Source organism: Gavialis gangeticus, unplaced genomic scaffold, assembly GCF_001723915.1.
Source record: "Gavialis gangeticus isolate Ggan-Ray unplaced genomic scaffold, GavGan_comp1, whole genome shotgun sequence".
Classification (NCBI taxonomy): Eukaryota; Metazoa; Chordata; order Crocodylia; family Gavialidae; genus Gavialis; species Gavialis gangeticus.
In genome coordinates, this window is record NW_017729030.1 from 52,343,164 (window position 1) to 52,355,242 (window position 12,079).

Sequence of the window (12,079 nt, forward strand, 5' to 3'; positions counted from 1 at the left end):
CACAATCTCCAGGAAGCCCCTGGGGATCTGATGCCAGCAGGGGCAGTGGGTCAAGGAGAGATTGGAGATCCTGTGCTAGGCCAAGGAGAGAGTGGAAGTTGTGTGTTCAGTGAATGCTGGAAAGTTTGCATGCTGGCCCAGTAGAGGTAGAGCGCATGTTAGGGTTGATAGTAAACATTATTATACACCTGCTCAGAACTTGTTCTGACTTTAGTACCACATAACACCCTACAGATTTAACACCATTTAAGTATCCCATGTGATACAATCTTAAAAGCATGTGTCCCTAACGTGTTTGGACTAAGAGTAGTGAGTATGCAGTAGGATGAGCTCTGTCAGGTCTGTGATAGTGGGTGCTTTTGAATCCATGCTTAACAAAGCTAATTGGGAATCTGTGCTGAATCTAATGTAAATGTGAATGTGTACGGAAGAGCTACACATGATTTTTATCATCATCAACAACCAAAAAATGTATCTAAGGCATGCAGGCACTTAGCTCTTCCACTGCACAGTATGCCAGTCATTCAGGACAAAGAATGTGCTGGTTTCTCTTAGTTTGTGAGATAACAGAACTTACTCAGCAAGGATTTTCAGTTGAGAAGGGATCCGGTGGCCATCTGTAAACTTAGCAAGGGGGACTAGCAGGGAACGGGAGAAACCCTGTTCCCCCAAGCACTACCAGGAGTAACTAGGAATAACAGCCATAAGTTGACTGAGAGTAGGTTCAGGCTGGACATCAGGAGCACTACTTCACAGTCAGGGTGGCTAGGATCTGAAACCAACTTCCAAGGGAAGTGGTGTTTGCTCCTATCCTGGGAGTCTTCAAAAGGAGGCTAGATAATCACTTAGCCGGGGTCGTTTGACCCCAGCATCCTTTCCTGCCCATGGCAGGGGGTCGGACTTGATGAACTGTTCGGGTCCCTTCCGACCCTACCAGCTATGAAACTATAAGTTGGGTCAAGTTTGGTGTCAGAGGTAAAAACAAGTTGCTTTACTTAGTGAGTTGGAGAGAGTTTTTCTTGATTGCTGAAACCTATGTAAATGATTTATTTAGCTTACCTTTCAGGGGAATTTTCCTGAGCTTATCTCTTCCAGTTTTGATACAAATTAATATTAATATCATTGTAATAACTGAACATCTTTTTTTCTTTCAACTTCTCCTAAAAATGTGTTCTGTATGTATTTTATAAAAATATATATTTCGTTTGTGTAATTCAAGGAAACTTAATAAACTCCTGCAGGGGTGCTGGCAGAATGAAATAAGGATGCTTATTGTCTTTTACAAAGCACTAAATTCAGGCTGTGCTTTTCTTCAGTGAAAATGCATTTTAGCACATTGGAAACGTACAACTGCCAGATCAAAAACTGACTCTGTTTATCATTTTTTAGCTCTGTGTGGTATCTTTGGCATTGTTCAGAACACTCATTGGCTTACATTGTGAAGATGTGATGTTACAGCTAGTTTTAAGGTAAATCCAAATTCCTTTTTCCCCTCTTAATTTTTCAAAGCATATAGTTCAGTCACTCTTTGGATGTGCAGTGAGACAGGAACTCTAAGAAAGAGAACAAATGCAAACCACTGCAGACATAAGAAAGTTTAAGATTCTGACACAAATACCAAATCGAGAGAAACATGATTTACCTCCTGTGATACTCATGCACAAGGGAAACTTATACTTTTCACATGTCCTGTTACTGTGATTTATTTGGATAAAGGTGAACGCAGAGAAGCCAGGATTATATTTATCACTGTTAGACTCTATGTTGTCTCATTTTAAATGCATAACTTCCCCTCTTGTGTTTTCTTTAGCATATTATTCTTTGAATGCAATATAATATAGGGGTATTCACTTGCCTGCAGCTTCCAAACTTTTTTATTGTTTCCTCACTTTTTATCCCTTTGTCCGGGAATTTCTTGAATTCCTGCACTGTTGTACCAGGGTTAGTGGGACATGTAACTTTTATTATGCAATGTTCTGAATGAGTTTCCTCTTTTTTCCCCGCTTTTCATGTAACACGTTTGTCTCGGAACCCAAACTTCAATTAAATTTGTTTTCATTGGTGAACTTTCTCAACTTATATTGTTGTTTTAATAAGAGTACCTGGCATGTCTGGCTGTCTGTCTGATTAGAATTGTATCATATCACATAAGATTGCTGGGAACATAAGAGTTACTTTGGGATCCCATCCAGCCCCTGCCATAAAGCCCCTGCCTTTCAATCCTAGCATAACTCTGTGGAGAACTCAGAATTGTAAGATTACTTTAGGAGGGCAGGTTGTATTTTGAAAAATCTTTTACTTGTTTAGAGAATCACTTACTAATTTTTTTATACCTCAAGTTTAAATAATTTAAAATGGCAAAACACCAAGCTAAACCAACACGAGGAAGCTAAGAACCTAAATGCAAGTGTATGCTACATGTGTTCCTCTTTCTCCACAATCCATCCCTTCATCCATCCAGACATCTGTAGGTCTGTCCCAAAAATTGCCTTGACCTTTTTGGTTGGTCCCTTTCATAACATGCAGGGTCTCTCAAATTACAGCAGGGGGTGCAAAACGCAGCCCGTGGGCCAGATATGGTCCACCAGGCCATTCTATCCGGCCTGCAGGGCCCCTACAAATTTAGAAAATTAATATTTATCTGCCCCTGGCCGCCTGTCATGTGGCCCTTGATGGCTTGCCAAAACTCTGTAAGTGGCCCTCCATCTGAAATAATTGCCCGCCCCTGAATTACAGGCACATACTGTTGTCTCCTAGTTTGGATTCCACAACCCTGACTCATACAGAGAGAATCTCAACCAAATTGCCAGTTGTTGGCATATGCCTTTCCTATTCCTTTGCCCTTCCGAGATACCACCCAAGGCAGTGTTCAGGTACAGTCCATTGACCAGTCCAGCCCCTCTAATCTGACCTAACTAGCCCATGTCTCTTGTAAATACCTTTGCAGGCCAGTTCCTCCTCATTCCTCAACCCTTCACCAGCAAATTTATGGCTTTTAGGAAGGTGATTGGAAATTGGTTTCTGTGTCTTAGTTTAAGCAAAGGGGAAGGTGAGAGAGAATTTTCTAAATTATTAATTTCTTCATCATACAAGGACTCTGGTAGTGGGCATATTATGATAAGTTGTGTTTTGTTTTTTTTAATTTCAGGTACCTGATCCCATGTAATCACATGATGTTGAGTCAAAGATGGGCTGTGAGGGAAAGAGACTGTTACTCTGTATCTGCTGCAAAACTACTGGCTTTGACACCAGTCTGCTGCTCTACTGGGATCACATTGACTCTTGAAAACCAAGCAAAAGATTACATCCTCTGGACAAAGGCTGCGCACAGTGCTGGTAAACATTTGGTGTGCATTTTACTGAGGAAGGACAGGTCATGATTTGAGGAATCTGTCTGATTACCTTCTACATTGGTTGAGAGAGTTGATAACAAATTACTGTTCAGATTGTATACACTGTGTAGTTAGCCTGAAGTGGAAAGGTCTGGCATTTAATCTTTTCCATTTGTCAAGCTCTCCAAAATCTTTATGTTAAGGAATATACAAGTTTGGATGCACATTCACGAAAAATGGCAGGACATACAACTATATACTTCCAGAGGGGCAGCACTGTCTAAAGCAGGGGTTGATAACCTATGGCCTGCAATCTGCATCCAGTCTGTGGAGCTGTTTTTCTCCAGCCAGAGGAGCCAGGTGGGGGTTGGGCTGCAGTGGCATTTCAACAGTGGGGAGAAGCGGTGGTAGTGGCAGCAGCTGGGTGAGAAGCAGTATTCCACCTTGGACTCAAGCTCGGTTGTTTCTGCCCACTGCTTGTAAAATGTTCAGCAGCTGGTCTGAAGGATTGAACAGTAGTCTGATGTTGACATAAAGACATATGGAGCCTGCACCAAATCTCTTAACATGCTTTTCTTGGTTATCCTGCACCTCTGGATGTTTTGGAGCTGAAGAATCTTCCTGTGCTGTGTAATGTTTGCCTTGCATCACTGTATGACTTCAGGTTTTTTAAAATGTTTTTCCCATCTGGCGTGACTAGACCTATTATTGTTTTGTTTCAGGCTCTTGCACAAGCCCTTCTGAATCCACGTGTATTGTAGAATATGGAAGAGCTGTGGACATCAGTTACCTGCAGTACCTGTGGGGAGCTCAAGCCACCATCCTCCAGTGCATGAAAGACTGCAGGGTTTGGTCTGCCCCATATGATGGGGAAGACCCTGACCCAGACACCTTTATTCAAACGCTGGCTGAGGAAAACACTAAAAATTTGGAGCAGCCCATGTTCCGACTCCAGCAGAGAAGTTCCAGCAACTGCAGCTCCTCTCAGATGACTCCCATGGGAGAAAAGATGCAATTGGAGCTGGAATGGGATGACAGCTATGACACAGGAATTTCTCCTGGATCTAATGTGAGCTCACCCCAGGCTTATGATGATCTGGGAAGTGGAGAGGCACAGCCACCTGCAGAGCCACCAAAGCACATTCAAGAGATGAAGAAGAATGCAGTCATGCTCATCAAAGGGTCTTATGTAGAGGAATCTGATTTTCAGGATGATGTCATGATTTACAGACTTTGTGCCCAAAAGGATGCTCAGGATAATGACAGCTCCAAGGAGGAAACTTTAAATACAACCAGACAGTCAAATAAAACAGTTCAAAGCCTGTCTTCTGATAATGGGCCTCTCACAAAGCCTCAGTCAGATGGGGACTTGGAGGAACACAGTAAGAAAAATTCAAGCTTAACTCATGATGTAACAAAGGAAAAACCAAACCAGGAGACTGCTGCAGTGCACCCAAGGCCAAATTTAGAGCTGAAGCTCTCTTCTCAGGAAGCAGATCATAATTCAGACATAAGGCTGCTAAGTCCAGACAGTGAAGATTTCATTATACAGTATGACAAAATTATTAAAGAACTAAATTCTAATACTATGGGCTTGGAAGAGGAACAGAAGTTGGTGAGCTTTGAACCTTTATCTCCAGCAGAAGAGGAGGAGGACTTTGAGAATTTCTCAGCAGACACTCCCTCTGCAGAAAGCATACCATCTCCATTTGGAGTAAAGGAGGATGCTTCTTCCAAGCATCATTCATGGAGCCGGAATGCTCCATTTACAGGTTGAAAGTTCTCGTTTAATTAAATCTTTTTTTTTTTTTTTTTTTTACTATTATGATAGTGTCAAAGAGCTGGCCAAGAACAGGACCACCATTATTATAAGGTGCTGCACAAACATAGAATCAGCAGTAGTTCCTGCCCTGAAAAACTTAGTCTGGACAAGACAGACAAGAAGGTTAGAGGAAAGAATAATCACTGTGATGATAGCAACTGTTAGTTCCACATTTTTCCCCAGTTTTGTTTAATTGTTTAAATCCTCTTGATGGTGTTATTGCACAAATGTCAGTCATTGCATTCGTGGGGACCACCCTACTTTTATGAGGGGAGAGAATAACCAAATAATTTCTCTAATGCAGTGATTGCACCTTCCATTTCTGCAGTTGCTTCTACAACAGCGTAAAAAACATGAAAAGAAAACAGCAGAAATTCTTCTGCCACTCTTACCTGCTATTTCACTTTTGAGCACTAGGTGGCAGCACTGTTGACATTTCTGCATGTGCCTTTGCAAACTGCCCTGGCATCCTTCTTTTCAAATGCCTATGCCACCATCCCTGTTGCACTGTTTCCCGCATATCAAGCACATTGTGAACTATGACCACGGAATTAAGTCTCTTTCATTTGGGAGGGTACCTTTTTTAATGTTTGTACAGCACCTAGCACGTTGGGGTCCTGGACTGGATTAGGGTTCCAAAGTACTATGTCCCTACACAGAATAGTAATAAGAAGTGTTGGCCTACTTGTCTGCAATGAAGCCTCTAAGGGTGACATAAGTTTTGGCAAAAGGGGATCCATTAACGTTTCAGTCATTTAGTCAAATGTAGGCTCTTCTGGCAGGGCAGCATGCCTGGTATCGTTTGAGAAGGACAACTTGTTTTTCAAATGGATTTGCTAATACTGCTCCCTGTACCAAAAGCCTTTCTCACGTTCCCAGTCACATTCAGCACCTTTATTTTCCTATGTCTCACTGTTGAATGAAGCTCAGATACTTTGGTTCATCTCCCTTCTCGTTTCCCTTTTGCTCCTGTCAAACAAGAGTGGGATACTAGGACTAACATTCCTCCAAAAGGGTACTAGGTTCTTGCAGTATGTCTACACATACACAATGCCTTGCAGAGATACCTAAGCTAGCTCTCAACCAGCTACTTCAGGTACCTCAGCAACAAGGCCACTGTAGCATGGTGCACTTCTGTTACTAATTGGCCCTGCTGAGAAGGAGGGTCCGTTAGCTCAGATGGAGTACTTGTGAAAATGGCAATGCTGCTTCTGAGGCCTGAATTAGCACAGGTTTCTCTGTACAGCACTGAACTGTACCATGCAGACATACTTTGTCTCTTCACTCTATTTCAAACGATCTTTTAACTGGTGGTGCATGGGGAAAACGTTTGATAAATTGCCTTTTGAAATGGAGATGATGTTGTCATTCAGACACAATGACATTTCTCTCTTCTATAGGTTACTGCATAGAAATAAATTGTTCTTCTTATAATTTGAGATCTGGTGTCATGTGGCGGTCTTAGGGGTCAGATTTGTGTCAGCGTAGTGTTGTTGGGCACTGTCATAGGATGGAGTTTTATTTCGTAGGGTCACATATCTACCAAGGGTCTCCTACCCCCGGTAAATTCTACCAGCGCACAGATGTTCTGTTCCATATTTTGTACCTCAGCAAAAAAATTGGTATTGGATGTGACCATTTGTTAGAAAATAGTTATTCCTTTAGTATTTATGTGTAGCATAAGAGCATTAAACCACAGTGCTTCTCTACTCACCCCCATACTATAAATCAGCACATTGGTAATGAGGGGGTATACTGTCATATATCTGTGTATGTCACTATTTTGTTATTATGTCCATGACTCTTCATTGGAACATGCATAAAACCTATTTTGATTGTAATTAGCTTGTGCTCTGCCATTTATTGACTTGTTAAACTCTGCCAAACGTCTGTGGTTGTTGCTTTATTATGGTTCTTGAATGGTATGGAGTTACTGTTTTTTCAGTTCCATTTGAGATTGAAAGTGGTTTGTGCATATTCTGGTGAAGTCTCCTGAAGTGATGCTGAGCTTTTTATGCAAATTACTGGCTTTAGCTGTAGATGCTCTGGACATAGCTAAGCCTTGATCTGTCTCCCCACCTTCTCCTAGAACCCCTTGCACAACTGTCCTTGGTCCATCACAGGTCCCACTGCACCTGGAGCACGTCACTCTGCATGGGGGCAGGAAGAAGGGGCAGACATTGGTGGGAATGGGCTTTTTCTATATCCCAGCCAAATGTTCCTAGATGGCTCCATGGGTGGGAGTGCTAGTGTTGATGTGATTCCAGGTGGCCACTGTCAGGTCAACTGGTGTATTATGTAGACCTGCATTTTGACAGCTGTCGTGTGAGTTACAGTTGGTATTTTATAAGCCAGCACAATAGGCCTATGGTAGCCCTGGCATCTTTGTTCTCCTCAGTGAAAGAGCACTGAGGTTAGCAATGGTGGGATGTGGTTCAGGGTATATACCTCCTTACACCTTACTTTGAACTCACAATTTTTTAAATGGACTGGGCTCCAGTCCTCAGTCATGCCTTGCTGGGAGGAGCTGTAAAGTAGTCATTTGTGGCTTGGTTCTTTATTTTGGCATCAGCTAGAGATCACTTTTGCCTTCAGCATAGTTTTAAAGCTGTCCTCAAGAATGCTCTAATCTTAAGCACAGCCAGTGAAGACTTTGAAGGGTGTTGTTTATTGGCAGGTGCTTATAGAAGCGCCATGAGATTTGGGCCACATTCTTTACCTTGGGAATGTCCCCAGCATGCTTCTGATGCCAAGGGCCAAGACAGGGGTAGCAGAACAGTCGGCTATGCTGGCTCAGTGCCACCTGGGATTCTTCCACATCAGAGGGATACCCCTGGGGGACAGCTGCTGGTTTCTTGTACTTTTACCCTGTGGGAGGGGCATAGCAAGACTGAAATTGCACTCAGTTTGAGCCTCACATTTTTTTGTCATCAGGTGACCCTTACAGACTGCCTAAAGCGACACATCTGCTCAGTCATCTGGCAGCACATACTAAAATCCATTGCCATTTGCTTAAACTTGGGTTTGTGCTGGCAAAGACTTCTTAAGCCTCACACCAAGGGGTTTATGTACTTTCACCATAAATAGTTTTCTATTTCAGCTGCTGTACTGGAAAATGAGTACACAAACCAACCCAGTTATTTATTGGCAATGCATATATATAAAGCGTACATCTACCAACAATTTTGCTGATAAATCTATTTTTATGGCTTCTGCACTTTGTGTGAATTTTTGCAGCGTAAGAAATGTCTGTCTTGTGAGATGGACTTGTGCAGGGTTTTGGTTTTTATGTTTAAAGTAGCATTTTCATAATCCCTCGAAAACACCACAAAGTACTATAATGAGATGAGAAACCTCAGCATAATTTACCCTGCCCTTTCTTTTGCAGAATTAAGTGAGAACAGTAATAAGAAGCCGGACCTGCTTTCACTGAAGTCACTGGCAGGCCTCCAGTTAACTTCAGTGGAATAGGACTATAGAATATAATTCACAGGACTAAGTCTTTATTGGCACACTCAAGGTAGAATGCTTGTGTGGGCTAACATACTCTTCATGTCAGCTGATTGGCTAGCCAGCCAAAGTGCCCTTGCTTATGATAGGGTTAACAGGAGAAAAAGCTATGTCTTTTGTCTGTACAGACCCAGCTTTCCTCCTGCTGACTTTTAAATGGCATGTAAAAAGTCTGTCTTGGTCAGATATGGAGATCAACACCCCTTTTCAAATGTTTGTTCCTTTGATCTTAGGATGTGTTCTCTCCGTGTTAAGAATACAACGTTGGTTCCTTTTGCTTTTCTTGCAGGACCATTTATCAGTGTAGTGCTGTCAAAACTGGAGAATATGCTGGAGAATTCATTACATGTGAACTTGCTGCTCATCGGGATTATTACTCAGCTGGCCAGTTACCCTCAACCTCTCCTTCGTTCCTTTCTACTCAACACCAATATGGTGTTTCAGCCTAGTGTACGGTCACTATATCAGGTACTTCATCAGTGCCTTACTGCTACCCACTGACAATCTAGGCCAGGGGTGCTCAGCCTCTGGCCCGTGGAGCAATAGCATGTGGCCCACAGGGCTCCCTATGGGTTGGGAAATTTCGTGGTGGAAGAGTGGTAGCCATTAACACTCCCACCTTCTCCCAGATTGCCAAGCCGTGCAGTAGATCAGAGCCAGGCCATGCCTTACTTCCCTCATCCCTCCATTGGGTTGGGTTGGGTTAGGTTTGGGCTAGGCCACAGACTCTTCCCCTTGTGGGACCAGGCCACATCCCATTCCCCTCCCCACCCCCAGCCTGGGTTGGAGCCAGGCTGCCCCACACACCCTCTTGGCATGGCCAGGTGAGGCTCTGCCATGCCACCCAGGGGTGCTGGATTGGGACCATCAGCTGGATTTGGCTTGCAGGCAGATCAGGCAGTACTCATCTGGCCTGCCAGTCAAAAGGGTTGAGCGCCACTGATCTAAGTAGTACTTCTGGTGTCTTCTTTACCTATTCTTTCAGTGTATTTGCTTTCCTGTCTGTTTGAGAGCTTCTCACTTGAGTTTGATTTTATTGTGTCTGTGAAAAGCTAAGAATTTAAATATAGTCTCTGGGTCAGCACTGTAACTGTTTTCTAGGGTATCTTTGAGAGAGTCTGAGAATAGTAGTATTAAAGATGTATTACTGTTGTTTTGACAGGTGCTGGCATCTGTGAAAAACAAAATTGAACATTTTGCTTCCAGTGAAAAAGACTTTCCAGGTCTTCTCATGCAGGCCCAGCAGTACTTGCTTTTCCGAGTGGACATGTCTGATATGGCTGTAGAGTCACTGACCAAAGGTAAACGCCACCCGTTCTCTCTGATTCAAAGCAGTGTGGGTCTGTAGCATTTCTCACCGTAAACTAAAAACAGAGAGAGTGCATTATACATATTGTTAGCCAATCTGCCAATCTATTTCTGTGTTTACTTCCAAGTGACAGTCCTCAATAAGGTCAGTATGTAGATCTCATTTGGAAATTCTTAGTGTTTTGTATGTTTAGCTGCAGAAAACTTCCATCTGAAAGTGGTGATCAACTTTTACGTGTCTTGCTGCCAAACTGATAGTAAACTGATTTTTCCAGGCTTATGTAGGGGGTTGCGTATTTTTATAGCCTGACTTCTATACACTGGCTTTATTCTGGTAATTTTTGCAGAGCTTCATTATAGAAATGAACTCACTGTGGAATTCTGTTGTGTAAGACCTTATAGCACGGATTTGGTTTATTGTGGAGACAGTTAAAAATCTTTGGCTTATTTTTATATGTGTAATTTTTAAGTGTAAAGTTTAAACTACAAATACAGGAGTACTAACTGAGGCACGTGATGGGTGTAGTGGCGGGTTGAACAGGTGCCACCCTACAAAACCAGTTTTTCTGCTCCAGTTGACTTCCATAGCATCACATGCTTCTTAAGCATAGAATCTGCCACAGCTGCTTAAGTAATTATCAATATGGGCTGTATAATTGAAAAGGCAATAAATGAATGAATAAATAAATGTGGAATCCTGCTTTCTAAATGATATGTTTCCTGAAGTAGGTGGACAAATGAAGAGGTTGGGCCCCCACTCTAAAGGAAGAGTTCACCGCTTGAAATGCTAAGTTTCAGAATTGCTGCTGAGTAGTCAGTGCTGGGCACAAGCTTCCGCTAAAAACTGGCTTCCACGTATGGTGGGAATGCATAAGATCTGATGGGAATAGTAACCATAGTGATTAAGTAGCTGGCAGTAGAACAGGGTTCAAAAGAGCCTCTACTTAGTAATGTATTGTTATTGATCATTTTGAATCGGTAATGAGCATCCCACTGTTATTACACCTGACTTTTTGTCTTGTTTAGCTTTTTGCTGGTGAGTGGGAAGCAAAGGGAACCTTTTTTTTTAAATGTCATCTCAATTTTTTTTTCTGAGACTCTTAATAATAATTTTCCTCATTTCTGATCATCATGATGTCTACTTCTAACAACTGCAGTAAATGGAGTCTGCAAAATCATAGCTACTCTGAGCCTACCCTTTGAAGCTCTGGGGTGTGGAAGGTGTGTGCTGCACATGCTATGTTTATCATAGAGATAAATAGGGTTTAGGCACCAGGTCCCAAAACCAGGGAGCAGAGAGCCTTGCTATTAGAGAGCGGTGTGGCTGGTATGTGGGATGCAGGATTAGAATCCAATATTTAATGCTGGGGGCTTTTTCCAAGTACTGTCAATAAGACCTTTTGTACACTACGTTTTAAACAGAACTTAATCTATCTAAGAAATCTTGTCAGTATCAGGCTTCAAAGCTTTCAGTGGTAGTTTTTCATCGTGAGTGAAACTGTTTCATAAAACAGTCACTGCTTTTTGGCATTTATTTATATTTCCTGTTTTACATCCATTTTCTTTTGTGGGCTTTGATGTTTGCCATGTCCCTTCATTTTGGTCATTATTCAGGAACCTGAAGCAGAGGCTGCTCAGTCACCTTGCCTGTACATCTTCTCCTGCCTTGTGGCAGCGCCTGTAAAGAATAAGGCTCTTGACAAATGCTTAGAGACTAAATAAATGTCTGGATAACTGCAATTTTGGCTCTTGACCAGACTAGTGATGCCAGCAATCAAACTGTAATTCTCAGGGCAAGTTGTCTCTCTAGTCCATCAACACACAACATCAGTATATTGATTAAGAAATGCAAGGTAGAAACAGCTACAGTAATGGCAGATAAAGTATAAGGTTTGGTCTGTGTGAGTTTCTCACAGGGGGCTAAAATAAAAATGTAGTGTTATGTAACCAACACTTTTCCTAGACTCCCTTCCCAAGCTGAAATGTGAAAATGATGTATAACTGCAAACAGCAAAGCATCTCTCTTAATTACAGTTTATTTCTTCTTCCCACCCACCTGGGAGACTTGGCCTGTTAAGAATGCCCTATTATAACCACCAATGGTAAT

The 12,079-nt window shown here is 42.3% G+C and overlaps 1 protein-coding gene across 1 annotated transcript in view; it reads left to right on the forward strand.

Annotated features, from left to right (window-relative positions):
• Positions 1-12,079, forward strand: part of FAM160A1 (family with sequence similarity 160 member A1) — a 183,092-nt gene that overhangs the window by 152,981 nt on the left and 18,032 nt on the right. The window contains exons 7-11 of the mRNA XM_019522207.1: positions 1,390-1,469; positions 3,149-3,336; positions 4,055-5,104; positions 8,954-9,132; positions 9,827-9,965. Of these exons, the coding sequence (XP_019377752.1) occupies positions 1,390-1,469; positions 3,149-3,336; positions 4,055-5,104; positions 8,954-9,132; positions 9,827-9,965 (1,636 nt within the window). The remainder of the gene's footprint in view (positions 1-1,389; positions 1,470-3,148; positions 3,337-4,054; positions 5,105-8,953; positions 9,133-9,826; positions 9,966-12,079) is intronic.